General features: G+C 45.2%; 2 protein-coding genes across 2 annotated transcripts in view; one reads left to right on the forward strand and one right to left on the reverse strand.

The window, feature by feature from the left end:
* The window catches only part of KAT8 (lysine acetyltransferase 8), a 16,438-nt gene extending 15,796 nt beyond the window's left edge, over positions 1–642 (forward strand). Inside the window, exon 11 of the mRNA XM_075830955.1 lies at positions 345–642. Within this exon, the coding sequence (XP_075687070.1) occupies positions 345–409 (65 nt within the window). The 3' untranslated portion in view covers positions 410–642. The remainder of the gene's footprint in view (positions 1–344) is intronic.
* Positions 643–1,073: 431 nt separating this feature from the next.
* Positions 1,074–16,886, reverse strand: PRSS8 (serine protease 8). Its single transcript, XM_075831618.1, has 7 exons — positions 16,726–16,886; positions 6,625–6,664; positions 6,316–6,433; positions 5,403–5,547; positions 3,933–4,204; positions 3,684–3,850; positions 1,074–3,109 (listed from the first exon to the last, which is right to left on the reverse strand). Exons 1-7 carry the CDS (start codon positions 16,884–16,886, stop codon positions 2,780–2,782), a joined length of 1,233 nt encoding a protein of 410 aa, XP_075687733.1. The 3' UTR covers positions 1,074–2,779.
* Positions 16,887–20,721: the final 3,835 nt, after the last annotated feature.

Here is a 20,721-nt window from a genome sequence, read left to right on the forward strand (position 1 = left end):
ACCGAGTTGTAGAAATAAAAAGTTCTACAACTTTCTACTAGATTTTGTGTTTTCCATTTGTCACAATTTGAAAGATGTTTGCTGTCAGTGAATGAAGACACTTGTTTACATCCAGAGGCAGTCAACCTGAACATATCCGGTGCTGCTCACAGATGATAGTTTGTTACAATTGTATCCAGTCTAGACAATCCTCTGTGATATAAACAGCCTTGATCCTACTGATACATTGTAACAAACTACCAGAGAGGTTTTTGTAGCTGCCGCTGATGTATTTACCTCGCAGCATTGCCTGGATGTCTCCCCCTCGTTTGTTACATTTACGATTTTTTTTTATTCCTCTGCAGTGGATTCGCTGAACCTTAAGTGGGCCCCCCCAAAACACAAGTTAATGAAAGCGTCTAAGAAATGAGGCGATGGAAGGTGAAGAAGAACGAGGGGAGGTGATTGGTCAGTGTCCTGTGATCTGGATGATGTCATCGGCGTGGAGGGACGTTCTCCCCGGCAGTGAAAGGGTGGAGCACTTGCCACTACTAGAAGTTGGCATCCGTGGTCCCGGCCGATGGCGCAGCACGTAGAGAGTCTAGAAGTTTCTATCTGTTCACCAGTCAAAAGTTTTATATAATAAATGTTTTTTTTTTTGTATTATGACGTTTGAGATATTAAAGTGTTTGGACCCCCCCCCCGCCCGCACAAAGGGAGGGGAGAATATGATCCCTGTATATAGCAATGTACCCCCCTAATTACACCTGTATATAGCAATGTACCCCCCTAATTACACCTGTATATAGGGACATCCACAGCGCGAGCCGGGGGAATAAAGTGTAATGTTCTGTGGTCGCTGCTCCCCGCTTCTCTGTTATTAGAAATATCTGACCCCTGGGCTAGAGCACGGTCAGATTATCTGTGTGACTGTATCTTTAAGGGTCCAATCACATCACATGACAGGAGCAGCCATGATAGAGAAGAGATTGGTGTCAGTGCAGATAGTGGGAGCCGCTGCGTTACCTGAGAAGGGGATTAGTCTGCGGCGCCCCCTACAGGTCATCAACACGAGTGACACTTCTTCCCACAAAAAACAGCATCTTCAAAATAATTTATTAACCGCAAGATGATCGGATTTCAGACTTAACATTTACATTCAGATGCGAAGATTCTGCGGGAATAAACTCCACATTTTACAGGTGATTATCAGACGTAGAGAACGGCGTTCACACAAACGTTAATGGATCTCTCCCTCCTCCCCAAATTATCCATTTTTGTAATGGATCCTGTGTTTTTATTATATGGGACATTTTTTAACCTCATCCGGGGATTGTGGGCGTTCCGTCTCCTGGGTCTGATCCTGCAATCGTTTGTGTACAATTACTGCTTATTCAGTTCTGTAGAGCTACGGGGGAGGGGTCCGGACGTTACATCCAAAATAGGGACAGTCAGGCCGGGTCCCCACGTAGCGTAAATGCTGCAGAATTTACAGTAGCAGCGAAGTGGGTGAGATTTAGGAGATCTCCTGTCCGTGCTCCGCAATTTAAATTTGCAGCGTGTCAATTTATTCTGCGTTTTCGTTGCGTCTTTTCCTCAGTGAATTCAATGAGGAGGCAACACTCGCAACGAAGTCAAGCGTAGCGCGATCGCAGCGATTACGCCTCAAAAATGGCAACTCTGGAAAAAAGTGTAATCAATAATTCATAACTCCCCAGGACTCCCCCCCCCCCCCCTTCCTGAAGTCTGGCCTCCTGCGATGCCGTTTCATCCCATGTGACCGCTGCGACATCAAGATAGGAGGCCGGACTACACACGGAGAAGAAAGAGGAGGGGGGGGGTGTAAATATAGACTTTTTTCGAGCGCTGCTTAAAAACCGCACCGCAATTTGCAATTTTTTTGGGACAGATGCTGCTGCAGGTTCCAGGTCTGATTCGCTGCGCAGTTTTTTCACAGTGTATCCGACCCGTGGGAACCCGGCCTTACACACCGGTAAACTCCACCCGCCAACACGACGCCTTCGCAGACTCGCCAGTGAGGGGTTCGGGTGCAGGGCCGGTGATGCACGTGGATTTTTAACGCCGTGTCTGAATCCATCCCGATGGCGGCCAGAGAAAGGTCTGAATAGAAGAGACTCCAGGACTGATATTTACTGTGGATTAATTATTTTACTCGTTTGGGGGGGGGGGGGGGTGTCTCATCTTTATTCCCTTCTTGACATGAAGCCGTCGTCCCGGGGTGCAGCATAAGATTACACACATTTAATATTGAAGTGATAATTGAATCATCCTCTTCCTGCATTAAGATGACCAGGACTAATTATATGACCGTCACGGTCACCATAGTGAATACTACGGTGACCGTCACGGTCACCATAGTGAATACTACTAGCCCCCCCCCCCCCCCCCGGCTCAGAGCGCGGCCCGAACAATCACCATCCAGAGTCTATTTACAACCAGAAGTGGAGGATAAATCACAGAACACAACACGAGCCCCTGAAAATTCCAGCATGAATGTCAGCACCCCCTGCTGGAGGGTATGGGTTTGTTTTTCCTAAAATGGGCCCGGTATCCGACGAGTGGGCACATACTTTATTAAGAACGATCACCATCCGCTGGAAAGATTCTTATTGCTGACGCTGCGTCTTCTGGAACGAGCATCAATCGCGTTGTTGGACGAAACCTTGGGATTAAGGGAGAGGGCAGGATACAGGTGGGTGGAGTGTTATAAATTTGGTGGGAGGAGTCCTGGGAGTCACATGACTGAATCCATTGATCGCAGGAGGCAGCCACAATCGGTCTACATGTCAGTCAGGAAGTAGGCGGTCATCCAGTACAGGGGCAGCATGCCCAGCGTGACCAGGACCTTGGATGCGCGATTAGGGTAGGGATAGGTAAGGCCGTCCACTCCTGTGCAGCCATCCGGGTTGTCCGGCTCTGGGGTCATGTCCACAGTGAAGTCGTCCACCTGAACGTCTGGGGCGATGCTCCTGATCCAGTCAATGTGAGCAGCGGTCGAGATGTAGATGCCAGGCCTGTTTACTGTGCCGCACTCCTCGCCTGAGCTGACCACTCCGGCTTGGTACCAGTTTCCATTTATGTTACAGGAGAGGGGTCCCCCAGAGTCACCCTAAAAAACAAAGTAATGATGAGGGGGCAGGGAATAACACCAAGATTATAGTTATTTTGTCTACACGTAATAGACGCCGGGTGGCAACCGGTAACGGCCACCATTGCAGTGCTCGTGGGGGTTGTCACTCAGCTTTCTATATACCCCTACTGGTATATACATTGTTATCCCCTGTTCCTTCTCTCTTGCTGATTTGTCTATATGTGTCAGTCTTCACTGTTCTGGCATCCTATTCACGAAAATTAGGATGAACAGAGGCTCCTCTCATATAGTGGCATGAATATAAACGCTGCGTATGAGGGGCCAAGACCACCATAGGCATCTAATAATAACCAACAACCAAGACTGCTATCATGTCACAGCAAGGGGATAAATGCTGCCATCTTGTTAGACTCCTCGCTCGTGTCCCACCGTGTAAACCTGATCGCTGCGCAGCTATCCTGTGCGGTAAATGTTTCTCAACCCTCCTATGAATTCTCGAATAATCAGCGACCATAATATCACAAATGTAAATAGCTCATCCACAACAACCCCTGCCCCCCGGGTCCTGACTGCTGCACTGAGGGGCAGGTACCTGACAGGCATCGACAGCTCCAGTCACCGATCCAGCGCAGATCATGTCCTGTTGTATGGACGTCAGCGTGTTCGCGCCGGGATTAATGTGGTACAGACAATTGCAGGTCCTGCTGCTGATGATCATCACTTGTCCAACCTGCAGGATTAGGGGGCTGTTCAGTGGAACTACAAAAGATAAAAATCATCCTCAGTGACCTGCACCGTACATTATAAAGGGGGGAGGGGTACGCAAATATCCGCCGTTTACCTGAGTGTCGAATGTGACCCCAGCCAGTGATCTTGCATTTCATACCAGCCGGGAACTGGACGCTGGCGGCGGGGAGATGGATGGGCCGGACGGCGCTAGTCAAGGTCAAGGGTGTCGTCAGCCTGACCAAAGCGATGTCCCAGGAATAAGTACCATCGGAGTATGCCGGGTTCTTAATGGACTGCTCCACCTGCGCTGTCTGGACAGAGGTGTCACTGTTGGACAGCGAGGTCGTCCCCACAATCACATGGTAATCTGCATCGCTATGGTCACTTAAAAAACACAGAAAGTGTCAGTACAAAGCCCCGAAGACGTCGTCTGGGGATCCGCTACATCGACGACATTCATTATCTGCAATCACAGCTTCATCCGCACAGAAATTCACCACAATGGCCACAATCTCATGGTTGATAAGAGTTGGCGCTGCCCAATAACCGCACATCCCATAACGTGATGCCCCTGGCCCATCATTCATATGCAGAACATTAGCAGGTTAGACCAAGTGATAAATATAATTTTAAAAAAAAGCAGACCATGCGGTGTTACGAGACTCCCCAACCCTGCTGCCCCCTTTTCTTGCTCTGCTGTCATGCATTGCGGGAGATGCAGTGGACATAGAAGTCACGTACATTCTGTAATGCAGGACATCATTGAATAGCACTGGGGCAAGGATAGAAGATGTCCAGTCAGCAGTGCTGCGAGATTCCAAGAGTAGACCAAAGAGCTGTGGTATTAGGCTATGTTTACACGGCTTATTTTCGGCCGTTTACCACCAAAAAACGTCTGCAAAGTCTGAAACAGAACGCCTCTAAATATCTGCCCATTGATTTCAATGGGAAAAACGGCGTTCTGCTCAGACGGGCCGTTTTTTTACGGGGCCGTTTTTAAAAAAAAAAAAAAACACCCGCGAAAAAGAGGTGCATGTCTCTTCTTGAAACATTTTTGGAGCGGTTTTTTAATGACGCCACGAAAAACATGCGTTTGCTTAAAAAACGGCTGAAAATCAGGAGCGATTTTTCCTTGAACAGCTCCGTATTTTCAGATGTTTTTTTATTAAGCGTGTGAACATAACCTAACAGTAACGGTGTGAACGCTGCTCTGGCTGTGACTGGAGTAGATGTGATGTAACGCAGGATCAGTGTACGGCTACGTTCACACGCTTAACCAGGAAAAGCTTCAAGGGAAAGGAGCTCCTGATTTTCAGACGTTTTTTGAGCAACTTGCATTTTCCGCAGGTGTCTTTTTACGCGCCGTTTTTGGAAAACGAGGTGTAAAAAAACGTCCCGTCAGAACAGAACGCGGTATTTCCCATTAAAGTCAATGGGCAGATGTTTGGAGGCGTTCTGCTTCCGATTTTTTTTGCCGTTTTTCGGGGAGTTTGCTTGTGTGAACATTCCCTCAGATAAGAGTTTTCCTTTATTGCTGCTGTAACTATAAATGGCGGCCGGCGTCTGTACATCACGCACTTACTTTGGGAAGCAGTGAGCAGCGGTCAGGACGTACTGCGCTGTGAGTAAGGACCCTCCGCAGACGTGGTCTGTTTTATACCACAGGCTGACCTGCCACGGCCAATCAAGAATGTTTCCATCTTGTCCTCCAACAATGCGATTGGCGACTACGAGAAAATAAAAATCTGTTTAATGCGCATAATAAACGGGCAGTCGTCACCTGCCCCGAGCTGCACAGCGACCTCTAGCAGCAGAAGCATGAACTGCAGGCGGTGGCAGATTCCCCAGCTCCACAACTGTATGAGCTAAACAGCCTGGACCCCACACGGATACATGTTACCTGCACTGACACATTGTAACAAACTATCAGCACAGGAGAGAAAATTCTACTGCAGATGTGTTTACCTCACAGAGGATTGTCTAGACTGGATACAATTGCGACAAACTCTCTGCTGTGTGAAGCATTATGCCTCATGCACACGACTGTGTGTGCCGTCCGTGATCCGTGGAAAGATAGGACACGTTATATCTTTCCACGGATCGGAAAGTCGGTACGTTTTAATGGACCCGATTCACCCGCTAAAAAGTGAAAGGGTCAATGGAAACTATCGGGTGCCGTGAAAAATAAAACCGCCCGAGTGACACTTGGTCGTGTGCAAACGCGCATTAGCTCAGAGCAGGATTTCAGCCTCTGGGTGTAAACAATGTTCCCATTCCCCGGCAGCAAGCAGAGATCTTGTAACCGGTGAGTCTATAACAAAGTAGCAGAACTTTTCATTATACAAGACCAGAAGCCTCCTTTAATAAAAGATGTTCTGAAGCAGCTGGGGTCTAAATTAGAAATGTTTTTTATACAGCTTTGGACCCCCGTATGTCACATATGAGGGGGGGGGGTGTCACGTGACTACGCTGCATCGCGCTCGTCATTTACTTACTTTGACCGGACGCCAAATTCACGGCTGAAAAAGAAAAGAAAAAAAAATGGTTACAACAGTAATCCAGGATCTGCCGACCCCGGTATGAAGAAGCACAACCAACATGGCCGCCCCCACACTTCCCCCGCGTGGCCACCCAGCATCATGAAGTGATGACTGCCATTCAGGGCTCTAGTGAAGTTGGGTGGCCCCCGAGACCCCAGCAACTAAAGCATCACCCCCCCCCCCTGCCCACTTCTCTGGACTACAACCAGGTAATGTATGGGGAAAATGCCAAGAGCCGGGGGCACAAGGGGGCAGAGGTCTCACCATCCATGAAGCATCTGCCCACGAGTCACAAGAGACATCACTGCAGAACAAGGCAAATCAACCATTCAGGATTCTGGGAAAGCTGGGAGATGTAATGGCGGCCAAACTGAACACCAACATATAAAGAAATAACTGAACAAACAAACCCGAATGTCCGGAACACCAGATAACGACTCACAAACCACAACGTACACAGCGAATGCCGGACAAATCATAGAAACAAGTATCACACATGATAAGATTAGATACACAGCTCAGCAGACAGTATCACACATGACAGAATGAGATACACAGCTCAGCAGACAGTATCACACATGATAGGATTAGATACACAGCTCAGCAGACAGTATCACACATGATAGGATTAGATACACAGCTCAGCAGACAGTATCACACATGATAGGATTAGATACACAGCTCAGCAGACAGTATCACACATGATAGGATTAGATACACAGCTCAGCAGACAGTATCACACATGATAGAATTAGATACACTGGCTCAGCAGACAGTATCACACATGATAGGATTAGATACAGGGCTCAGCAGACAGTATCACACAGGATAGGATTAGATACACAGATCAGCAGACAGTATCACACATGATAGAATTAGATACACAGCTCAGCAGACAGTATCACACATGATAGGATTAGATACACGGCTCAGCAGACAGTATCACACATAATAGGATTAGATACACAGCTCAGCAGACAGTATCACACATGATAGGATTAGATACACAGCTCAGCATAGCACTGTCCTTGGAGATGACCTCATGCAGGTCGTGACTCAGTGGCGCCCCCTCCGCGTACTTGCACACGACCGCTTATATTTTGCGGCACATAAATATTGGCTCCGTTGTCCGTTTTTTTATGTGCTCCGCTCGTCATCAGTGTGTCCTCCGCATTCGTTCTGTACGTCCGTTATTTTCTTAACGCCGCCATAGACTTGAATAGGCGAGACCGTCCTGCAAACACGGCCAGGAATAGGACCTGCTCTAAGTTTTGCGCTCTCAATAGAAAAAAAATGGATACGACACTGACGAAAACGACGGTCGAGCGCATGAAGAATGTGAACAATGTCCCTCAGAAGCTCCTTGAAGGGCGGCAGTTGCGCAATCACGTGACTCGTCGGGACTTTGACACCTCGTACAGGCTGCAGAATAAAGCTCCATTATATCACAGGAGTCACAACCCCCACATCGAATCCATAGATCAGGCCCCTCTGCGTGGCCCTAGATCACCCGAGGGGGCCACAAAGCGTTAGACAATGTTACCACGAGTCCACGTCCCGAGTGCAGAGACCCGGAAGATATTCCCCTATCCGGAGTCTAAAAAGGACTTGGATAATTTTATTATAAATCCTGAGTCCCCTGAAGCAGCCGGTCCTGAATTCCCCGGATACATCTACATAGAACGTCTTGTAAGTGTGTGAACGCCACGATTTACTACAGTCACGTCCGGAGTCATCGCTCTCCGGTCACATCAGGTCTAAGGCTCTGTTCACACGCAGTGAGCAAAAACGTCTGAAAATACGGAGCTGGTTCAGGCGAAAATAGCTCCTGATTTTCAGCCGTTTTTGTAGCAACTCGCATCTTTTGGTGCGTTTTTTACGCCCGTTTTTTGAGCGGTTTTTCAACGGAGTCAATGAAAAACGCCTCCAAAAACGTCCTGCACTTTTTGACGAGCCAAAATTTTACGCGCCGTATTTTGACAGCGACGCGTAAAATAAAGGCTCGTGGGAACAGAACATTGTAATTCCCATTGAAAGCGATGGGCAGATGTTTGTAGGCGTATTAGGGGCGTATTTTCAGGCGTAATTCGAGGCGTAAAACGCACGCGTTACGTCTGAAACCACTGCGTGTGAACATACCCTAAGGCTGGGATCACACGCACTATTTACGGATGTAATTCAGGCGTTTTACGCCTGGAATTACGGCCGAAAATACTGCTTGAAAGCGTCGGCAAACATCTGCCCATTCATTAGAATGGGTCTTACGATGTTCTGTGCCGACGGTCATTTTTTTTACGCGCCGCTGTCAAAAGACGGCGCGTAAAAAAGACGCCTGCGTCAAAGAAGTGCCTGTCACTTCTTGAGACGTAATTGGAGCCGTTTTCCATGGACTCCATAGAAAAACAGCTCCAATTACGTCCGTAATGGACGCTGCGAAAAACGCCTGCACATGCCTGAAAACAGCTCCGTAATTTCAGCCGTAGCGGACGTGCACGTGTGAACATACCCTCAGGCTGCAGTCACACACGGCAGGTTTTGTTTGAGAAATATTTTGCGACTGACAATCATTTCCCTTCATCTGAATAGAACCAAATCCAAACTCCTGCGGCAAAAACAACCCCAGTCACATCCAGAGCTGCATTCATCATTCTTCTGAACCCTGCACCTGTGGTACAGAAATTAGATTTACATAACCTGCCATAACTATAACCTACCCCTTTATATTTATATCTCCATCATCGCCTCTCAACTTCTCTCCGGACAAGGGGAAAAACAGAAAATCAAGATCCTGTAGCTGCAAAGACGCCGTATGTCGCCCTGAGGTGCGTGATGTTCAGCAGACCATAAAATCCACTAATTCAGGGGGTCAGTGAGAAAAATCGTGTCCGTCATATGATCAGTCATACATCAAGACTATGCAAAACATGGGCACTGTCTGAGATATGGCGCACGTCTGATCTGCCATCATTTAACGTGATCGCACTATTTTTAGATGATTGACATGAGCACGTTTGAGAATGTCAAATCCTGCTGACTGACATCCTCGTGTACTGAAGCGTTACATCCTGTATTATACTCCAGAGCTGCAATCACTATTCTGCTGGTGGGGTCACTGTGTACATACATTACATTACTTCTCCTGTACTGATCCTGAGTTATATCCTGTATTATACTCCAGAGCTGCACTCACTATTCTGCAGGTGGAGTCACTGTGTACATACATTACATTACTTATCCTGTACTGATCCTGAGTTACATCCTGTATTATACTCCAGAGCGGCACTCACTATTCTGCTGGTGGAGTCACTGTGTACATACATTACATTACTTATCCTGTACTGATCCTGAGTTACATCCTGTATTATACTCCAGAGCTGCACTCACTATTCTGCTGGTGGAGTCACTGTGTACATACATTACATTACTTATCCTGTACTGATCCTGAGTTACATCCTGTATTATACTCCAGAGCTGCACTCACTATTCTGCTGGTGGAGTCACTGTGTACATACATTATATTACTTATCCTGTACTGATCCTGAGTTATATCCTGTATTATACTCCAGAGCAGCACTCACTATTCTGCTGGTGGAGTCACTGTGTACATACATTACATTACTGATCCTGTACTGATCCGGAGTTACATCCTGTATTATACTCCAGAGCGGCACTGACTATTCTGCTGGTGGAGTCACTGTGTACATACATTACATTACTTATCCTGTACTGATCCTGAGTTACATCCTGTATTACACTCCAGAGCTGCCCTCACTATTCTGCTGGTGGAGTCACTGTGTACATACATTACATTACTTATCCTGTACTGATCCTGAGTTACATCCTGTATTATACTCCAGAGCTGCACTCACTATTCTGCTGGTGGAGTCACTGTGTACATACATTACATTACTTATCCTGTACTGATCCTGAGTTACATCCTGCATTATACTCCAGAGCTGCACTGACTATTCTGCTGGTGGAGTCACTGTGTACATACATTACATTACTTATCCTGTACTGATCCTGAGTTACATCCTGTATTATACTCCAGAGCTGCACTCACTATTCTGCTGGTGGAGTCACTGTGTACATACATTACATTACTTATCCTGTACTGATCCTGAGTTATATCCTGTATTATACTCCAGAGCTGCACTCACTATTCTGCTGGTGGAGTCACTGTGTACATACATTACATTACTTATCCTGTACTGATCCGGAGTTACATCCTGTATTATACACCAGAGCTGCACTCACTATTCTGCTGGAGGAGTCACTGTACATACATTACATTACTTATCCTGTACTGATCCTGAGTTAAATCCTGTATTATACTCCAGAGCTGCACTCACTATTCTGCTGGTGGAGTCACTGTGTACATACATTATATTACTTATCCCGTACTGATCCTGAGTTATATCCTGTATTATACTCCAGAGCTGCACTCACTATTCTGCTGGTGAAGTCACTGTGTACATACATTACATTACTTCTCCTGTACTGATCCTGAGTTACATCCTGTATTATACTCCAGAGCTGCACTCACTATTCTGCTGGTGGAGTCACTGTGTACATACATTACATTACTTATCCTGTACTGATCCTGAGTTACATCCTGTATTATACTCCAGAGCTGCACTCACTATTCTGCTGGTGAAGTCACTGTGTACATACATTACATTACTTATCCTGTACTGATCCTGAGTTACATCCTGTATTATACTCCAGAGCTGCACTCACTATTCTGCTGGTGAAGTCACTGTGTACATACATTACATTACTTATCCTGTACTGATCCTGAGTTACATCCTGTATTATACTCCAGAGCTGCACTCACTATTCTGCTCGTGAAGTCACTGTGTACATACATTACATCACTTATACAGTAATATTTCAATTGCTTAGTTATATCTGTTTCTGACAGCGCTGGATTATTATATATAATGTACAGAGATCTACTGACCGGATATTATCAAGATGGGATCAGACAGCGCTGGATTATTATATATAATGTACAGAGATCTACTGACTGGATATTATCAGGACGGATCAGACAGTGCTGGATTATTATATATAATGTACAGAGATCTACTGACTGGATATTATCAGGATGGATCAGACAGCGCTGGAATATTATATATAATGTACAGAGATCTACTGACTGGATATTATCAGGACGGGATCAGACAGTGCTGGATTATTATATATAATGTACAGAGATCTACTGACCGGATATTATCAGGATGGATCAGACAGAGCTGGGTTATTATATATAATGTAGAGATCTACTGACTGGATATTATCAGGAGGGATCAGACAGCGCTGGATTATTATATATAATGTACAGAGATCTACTGACTGGATATTATCAGGACGGGATCAGACAGTGCTGGATTATTCTATATAATGTACAGAGATCTACTGACTGGATATTATCAGGAGGGATCAGACAGCGCTGGATTATTATATATAATGTACAGAGATCTAGTGACTGGATATTATCAGGACGGGATCAGACAGTGCTGGATTATTATATATAAATGTACAGAGATCTACTGACTGGATATTATCAGGAGGGATCAGACAGCGCTGGATTATTATATATAATGTACAGAGATCTATTGACCGGATATTATCAGGACGGGATCAGACAGTGCTGGATTATTATATATAATGTACAGAGATCTAGGGACTGGATATTATCAGGATGGATCAGCCAGCGCTGGATTATTCTATATAATGTACAGAGATCTACTGACTGGATATTATCAGGAGGGATCAGACAGCGCTGGATTATTATATATAATGTACAGAGATCTACTGACTGGATATTATCAGGGTGGATCAGACAGCGCTGGATTATTATATATAATGTACAGAGATCTACTGACTGGATATTATCAGGATGGATCAGACAGCGCTGGATTATTATATATAATGTACAGTGATCTACTGACTGGATATTATCAGGAGGGATCAGACAGTGCTGGATTATTATATATAATGTACAGAGATCTACTGACTGGATATCAGGATGGATCAGACAGCGCTGGATTATTATATATAATGTACAGAGATCTACTGACCGGATATTATCAGGATGGATCAGCCAGCGCTGGATTATTCTATATAATGTACAGAGATCTACTGACTGGATATTATCAGGAGGGATCAGACAGCGCTGGATTATTATATATAATGTACAGAGATCTACTGACTGGATATTATCAGGGTGGATCAGACAGCGCTGGATTATTATATATAATGTACAGAGATCTACTGACTGGATATTATCAGGATGGATCAGACAGCGCTGGATTATTATATATAATGTACAGTGATCTACTGACTGGATATTATCAGGAGGGATCAGACAGTGCTGGATTATTATATATAATGTACAGAGATCTACTGACTGGATATCAGGATGGATCAGACAGCGCTGGATTATTATATATAATGTACAGAGATCTACTGACCGGATATTATCAGGATGGATCAGACAGAGCTGGGTTATTATATATAATGTACAGAGATCTACTGACTGGATATTATCAGGACGGGATCAGACAGCGCTGGATTATTATATATAATGTACAGAGATCTACTGACTGGATATTATCAGGACGGGATCAGACAGTGCTGGATTATTATATATAATGTACAGAGATCTAGTGACGGGATATTATCAGGATGGATCAGACAGCGCTGGATTATTATATATAATGTAGAGAGATCTAGTGACGGGATATTATCAGGATGGATCAGACAGCGCTGGATTATTATATATAATGTAGAGATCTAGTGACTGGATATTATCAGGATGGATCAGACAGCGCTGGATTATTATATATAATGTACAGAGATCTAGTGACTGGATATTATCAGGATGGATCAGCCAGTGCTGGATTATTATATATAATGTACAGAGATCTACTGACTGGATATTATCAGGATGGATCAGACAGCGCTGAATTATTATATATAATGTACAGAGATCTACTGACGGGATATTATCAGGATGGATCAGACAGCGCTGGATTATTATATATAATGTACAGAGATCTACTGACTGGATATTATCAGGATGGATCAGACAGTGCTGGATTATTATATATAATGTACAGAGATCTAGTGACTGGATATTATCAGGATGGATCAGACAGCGCTGGGTTATTATATATAATGTACAGAGATCTACTGACTGGATATTATCAGGATGGATCAGACAGCGCTGGGTTATTATATATAATGTACAGAGATCTACTGACTGGATATTATCAGGATGGATCAGACAGCGCTGGATTATTATATATAATGTACAGAGATCTACTGACGGGATATTATCAGGATGGATCAGACAGCGCTGGATTATTATATATAATGTACAGAGATCTACTGACCGGATATTATCAGGATGGATCAGACAGAGCTGGGTTATTATATATAATGTACAGAGATCTACTGACTGGATATTATCAGGATGGGTCAGACAGCGCTGGATTATTATATATAATGTACAGAGATCTACTGACTGGATATTATCAGGACGGGATCAGACAGTGCTGGATTATTATATATAATGTACAGAGATCTAGTGACGGGATATTATCAGGATGGATCAGACAGCGCTGGATTATTATATATAATGTAGAGAGATCTAGTGACGGGATATTATCAGGATGGATCAGACAGCGCTGGATTATTATATATAATGTAGAGATCTAGTGACTGGATATTATCAGGAGGGATCAGCCAGCGCTGGATTATTATATATAATGTACAGAGATCTACTGACTGGATATTATCAGGACGGATCAGACAGCGCTGGATTATTATATATAATGTACAGAGATCTACTGACTGGATATTATCAGGATGGATCAGCCAGTGCTGGATTATTATATATAATGTACAGAGATCTACTGACGGGATATTATCAGGATGGATCAGACAGCGCTGGATTATTATATATAATGTAGAGATCTACTGACCGGATATTATCAGGATGGATCAGACAGAGCTGGGTTATTATATATAATGTACAGAGATCTACTGACTGGATATTATCAGGACGGGATCAGACAGTGCTGGATTATTATATATAATGTACAGAGATCTACTGACTGGATATTATCAGGACGGGATCAGACAGTGCTGGATTATTATATATAATGTAGAGATCTACTGACTGGATATTATCAGGAGGGATCAGACAGTGCTGGATTATTATCTATAATGTACAGAGATCTACTGACTGGATATTATCAGGACGGATCAGACAGCGCTGGATTATTATATATAATGTACAGAGATCTACTGACTGGATATTATCAGGAGGGATCAGACAGCGCTGGATTATTATATATAATGTACAGAGATCTACTGACTGGATATTATCAGGATGGATCAGACAGCGCTGGATTATTATATATAATGTACAGAGATCTACTGACTGGATATTATCAGGAGGGATCAGACAGTGCTGGATTATTATATATAATGTACAGAGATCTACTGACTGGATATTATCAGGAGGGATCAGACAGCGCTGGATTATTATATATAATGTACAGAGATCTACTGACTGGATATTATCAGGATGGATCAGACAGCGCTGGATTATTATATATAATGTAGAGATCTACTGACTGGATATTATCAGGACGGGATCAGACAGTGCTGGATTATTATATATAATGTACAGAGATCTAGTGACTGGATATTATCAGGATGGATCAGACAGTGCTGGGTTATTATATATAATGTACAGAGATCTAGTGACTGGATATTATCAGGATGGATCAGACAGCGCTGGATTATTATATATAATGTACAGAGATCTACTGACTGGATATTTTACCATCCGGCCTTTCTGTTATTTTATAGATGTGGCGCCAAGGTCGCTGTATTATTAACCTGGGACGGTTTCACTTCCGCTGTTTAATTCGCAGCAGTTTATTTTTTTCTAGACAAACATATAAAATCCCAATTCCTTCCCCAAACCGTCACATCTCCCCGATATATATATACACACACACACACACACACACGAAAACCCCCACTTTTTAGAGTAACGTCAGCGCCACTTACCTGCCAGCAATAATATCAGGCTGCAGATACGCTGCTCCATGGCTACACTAAAGTCCACCCTCTGTATATGAGGGTTCCAGCTGCCAATATCTCAAGAGCGCTCCTAAGGATCCAGGTACAGACCAAACCCCAAGTAAAGAAAATCCTCAGACAAGGAGGGGGCCCAGTGTTTGTATAAATTGGGGCGCCGCAGCCGGTTCTTCAGATCCCTATAGGTGGTGGTCGATGTCCAGGGTCAGCGCAGGTGTCTGCACTATATAGAAGTAGCAGATACTGGGAGGTCGGTGCTGATGTCGGCTCTGCTGCCTCTGGAATGTCAACAGGTGTATGAGAGCAGTTTCACCTGAAAAGCTAAACCAACCTGTTCCTGAGCAGCGCTCCTCCCCAGCTCCCTGCACTCCCCGCCCTGTGTCCCTGCCTCATTGTAAGGGCTCCCACATGTACAGTGCATGTAGATTGTCAGCTCTGTGGGCGAGACCGTAGTCACTCGTCCTGCAGTCTCCGCTTATGCCAAGTTGTTCAAATTCTATTCAGCCATTTCTTAGTTATATCTGTTTCTAGGAAAGCTGGGTGGTGACCAATAAGGCCGCCATTACAGCTCCCTCAGCCGGGCGACAAATCTACCTGCGAAGACGTAATCTGACGCTCTTGTCTAGTTGGGAGTTAACAATATGGCTGCCATCCCAACTCCGACAGGGCTGGTACCCAACTTTCCCGGGCTGCTGAATATCACATCTGCCTCAGCATGCAGCTATACAGAAGCGGGGGATGTGTCACTTCATAATGCAGGAGATTTGCTGTTCTGGTCTCTGGGAAAGCTGAGTAACACGCCCTTAGCCTAGGAATCGTCACCCAGCTTTCCCGGAAATACAAATTCTGTAACCGCTGGACCGTTAGTAAACGCCCGCAGATCCTTCAGGACGGACAATGCTGTATTCTTTCCAGACTCTCATCCGGTTTCGCTCGGTCACATTTTACAGAAAACCTGCAATTTTGCTCTTTACAAATCCGTGCAGAATAAGGCGCTGAGGCGAGAGGGGCGTTACGGGTGCCCGCAGTCTCGCTATTACGCGCCGTGACGTATCTTACCGCCATCCAACAGATCACAAAATGTTCTGGAGTCGTCCACGAGGCGTTACATACAGTCTCTGTGTCTAGGAAAGCTGGGTGACACCCTATATGGCCACCTTACCAGCTTTCCTAGACTTCTGAATGGCCAACGTGCCTGGTTATGAAGGGATACAGGAACAGAGGATACATAACTAGACTGACTTGACATTCTGGAGTCTGGGAAAGCTTGGTGACGGCCATATTGTCTGTGAGAAGGGAACTCCCAGAGCTTTCGATTTGCCTTGTGTAGGTTTGTGCTTGGCCGAGGCCGATGTTTGCGTCTCTTCGCACTCGGAGGTGTCGCGGGTTCCCGTGGTCCTCATTGTCTTCTCGGGGCAGATAACGCTGTTTGCTGAGACGGTTTCACTCTACGGCCGGTTTATCATTAACCCTCAGATTCTTCTCAGGTTTCCAGATTCCATAAACAGCAATTTCACGGGTCACAGGGCCGAACCGAAGCAGCGATCACCGTCAGAAGAACCGCAGCGGAAAAAAGGGAAACAGAAAACTCTGCGTGACTTGAGCGTCATTCTTCAGAACTGCGGCTTTAAGAAGTTATTTTTCTTGCAGTTTTTTTTTACAATTTTCCTAATTGCTGCAAAACACGTTCTTATAAAAACCGCCGCCGTTTTGCCATAATTACAAAAATCACCGGTAAAACTTTAGGTCACATTTGGAATTTTTCTATTTTGCAGCTGTAAAACATCAGTTACAGTCCCCTTAGGGTATGTTCACACGGCTTATTTTCGGCCGTTTTTCGGGGTGTAAACGGTCGAACAATCGGAAGCAGAACGCCTCCAAACATCTGCCCATTTATTTCAATGGGTAAAACGTCGTTCTGTTCCGATGGGGCGTTTTTTTAAGCGGCCGTTTTGAAAAACGGGCGATTAAAAAAACGACCACGAAAAAGTGCATGTGGCTTCTTGAGCCGTTTTTCATTGACTCTATAGAAAAAAGCTCCAAAAACAGCCATAATAAATGCGAGTGGCTAAAAAACTTCTGAAAATCAGGAGCTATTTTCCCTTGAAAAGCTCCGTATTTTCAGACGTTTTTGATTTTGTGTGTGAACGTAGCCTTACACGGCCCGACGTGCTGTGTTTACAGGCGTTGATCGGCGCTCGTTTTCTCATGGAGTTATGGATGGGGACGACTGATCGTTACTACGACCGCCTGTCCCCAAACATTTCTATCATGTCGGCAGCGCGTCTCCCGTTTACACACCGAGATTTGCTGCCGACAACCAGACTATTTCTTGCAGCATAAACGATACGATCAGCCGATGAACGTTGTTTGCTCGTTCATCTGCCGGCCCTGTTTAAACAGGGCAATGATCGGAAACAGTGATTCACATAAACGCTTGTTTGCCCAATAATTGGCCTGTGTAAAAGGTCCTTTAGTAGATGAGATCTGTCAGATTCAAGGTCTTCCTTCAGTTCTTGATTCATATTGTATGTGAAATTCGCAATAACAAGTTTTACACGCGGTATCACGATGCGGTTATCAATAGATATATATCTATGGGAGCTGTATGAATGTTATCATGTAACTCTACGGGAGCTGTATATATCCGTATGTAGTGAGCTCCCCCTAGTCGTGACTTACAGGCAGGAGAATGTTATCATGTTAGGCTGGACTCACACGAGCATGTTCGGTCCATAATGGACGGAGCATTTCGGCCGCACGTCCTGGACCGAACACACTGCAGGGAGCCGGGCTCCTAGCATCATAGTTATGTACGACGCCAGGAGTCCCTGCCTCTCCGTGGAACTACTGTCCCGTACTGAAAACATGATTACAGTACGGGACAGTTGTCCGGCAGCGAGGCAGGGACTCCTAGCATCGTACATAACTATGATGCTAGGAGCCCGGCTCCCTGCAGTGTGTTCGGTCCGGGACTTGCGGCCGAAATACGTTCCATCCATTACGGACGTAATGTGCTCGTTTGAATCCAGCCTAACACTATGGGAGCTGTATATATCTGTATGTAGTGACCTCTCCCTAGTGGTCTCCACAGGCAGCAGAATGTTATCATGTAACTCTATGGGAGCTGTATATTTCTGTATGTAGTGACCTCTCCCTAGTGGTCTCCACAGGCAGCAGAATGTTATCATGTAACTCTATGGGAGCTGTATATATCTGTATGTAGTTAGCTCCCTCTAGTGGTGGCTGCAGGCAGCAGAATCTCACAATGTAACTCTATGGGAGCTGTATATATATTGGTATGTATTGAGCTCCCCCTAGTGGTGACTGTAGGCAGGAGAATGTTATGTAGCTCTAAGGGAGCTATATATATCAGTACGTAGTGAGCTCCCTCTAGTGGTGACTGCAGGCAGCGGAATGTTAGAATGTAATTCTATGGGAGCTATATATATCGGTATGTATTGAGCTCCCCCTAGTGGTGACTGCAGGCAGGAGAATGTTTATGTATCTCTATTGGAGCTGTATATATCTGTATGTAGGGAGATCCCTCTAGTGGTGGCTGCAGGCAGCAGAATGTTAGAATGTAACTCTATGGGAGCTGTATATATATTGGTATGTATTGAGCTCCCTCTAGTGGTGACTGCAGTCAGACAGAATTTCATAAAATAACTGCATGACTATGTAAAGCAGGGGATCTGGAGTTTTGTATCTTAACCAAAGCTCCAACCAAAATATATGTGATCTTCACCATTTGTGGAATTTCCAGCTCCCTCTGTAACTTGCAGTTACATTTCTTTGCCTGTTATTTTCTCTATTCAACAATGAAACAGCGCCCCCATCTTTACTCCAGTGGAGATTCCATTGAAAATGACTGATGACAGATAATAGCATAGACTCAAGGCAAGCAGAGTTATCAATGACAGACTCAGGGTCAGTCCTTGCGAGTCACATGTAATTGGGCAGTCGGGTTATTTTGGGGTAGTTGCCGCTGAACCCCTGGGTCTCCAAGTAGACGTGAAGGAACACTGGCCCCCGTGTCTGTCAGGGGCCGGGAGTGGCTGTGTCGTTTTTGCTATTGACAATGGCCTCTGTGTTCTTTGGGTCAATAACAAAGTAAAGTGACACTTAATCCGCAGGAACACTGTACACAAAGCCGCGGGAAACAGGATCCGGCCAGGAACCTCTATATGATAAGATTACCCTGATCCTCCCTGTGCACCCCCTCCCCCTATAAACAGCATCGTATGCACCCCGATACCAGCCACGTTTATCACCTAAAAGCAATATTCGCAATGTTAGGATTTAACAGCTAATTGTACCACGTGGCCAAAAACGCAGGTGTCACAACTTCCATCCAATTACAGAAAAAACGTGTAATTTTGGGCACAGCTGCACTCCCTGAGCCAAAGCTCCGCTCATCCAAAGCTTCCTGGTTCATGAACAGAATGCCTGAAGTACTGTGAAGACTGACACACAGGCAGAATAGTGCAAGGCAAAGGAGCAAGGCTTTATTTCTACACATCACTGCAGATTCTATGCCATTCTGGATACGTGGAATGCTGGGTGACTACCCTTGTTGTTGTGTCATGTAGCAGACGAGAATAATAACGTACATCTTGTGACACTGGTTTGTCCCAGGCTGGTAGTGAAGCGTCTGCTGATGATTGTTCCCAGGGCCTCTCCCCTGTCGTTGGAGTAGTATCACCATCATCCGTCTATGACTTCTCCATGTAATTGCAACAGTCAGAGATGTGAGGCCAGAAACCGCCACGCCTGCATTACACAACTCCTGGCTCCCGAGCACAGGGGATTCCGGAGCTGTGAGAACTTCTGGGAGAGGAGGTGACCCGGTGACATCACTGATCTCCGCCGGCTCCTTCACCTTCATAGGTGTCCTGTAAATATTGGAGGAGGACACAATCGCTGATACACAACTGGGTTTGGCTTCAAGGGAATTTATCACCAGCAAAAGTTCCTGTTAGATCCGGGTATTACCAGGACACCCTATCAACGCTGAAATAGCGGACACCCAAACACCCATTAAATGGCCTCCAAAGAGCCAAGCAAGGGGCAACAAGAAACGGCCCCTCCTAGATACAGGGCTCCTCTTGTTACTTAGGGTCACAGCTGCAGGGTATTCATATGACTCTTTCCCTTACTTCCTACCAGCAGCACAATTATGGGGTAACTCTGCCCCTGTGAACTAGCAGGACAGATGAAACATTTAATTAATCAAAT

The sequence above is a fragment of the Rhinoderma darwinii genome, chromosome 6 (genome assembly GCF_050947455.1).
Source record: "Rhinoderma darwinii isolate aRhiDar2 chromosome 6, aRhiDar2.hap1, whole genome shotgun sequence".
Classification (NCBI taxonomy): Eukaryota; Metazoa; Chordata; class Amphibia; order Anura; family Rhinodermatidae; genus Rhinoderma; species Rhinoderma darwinii.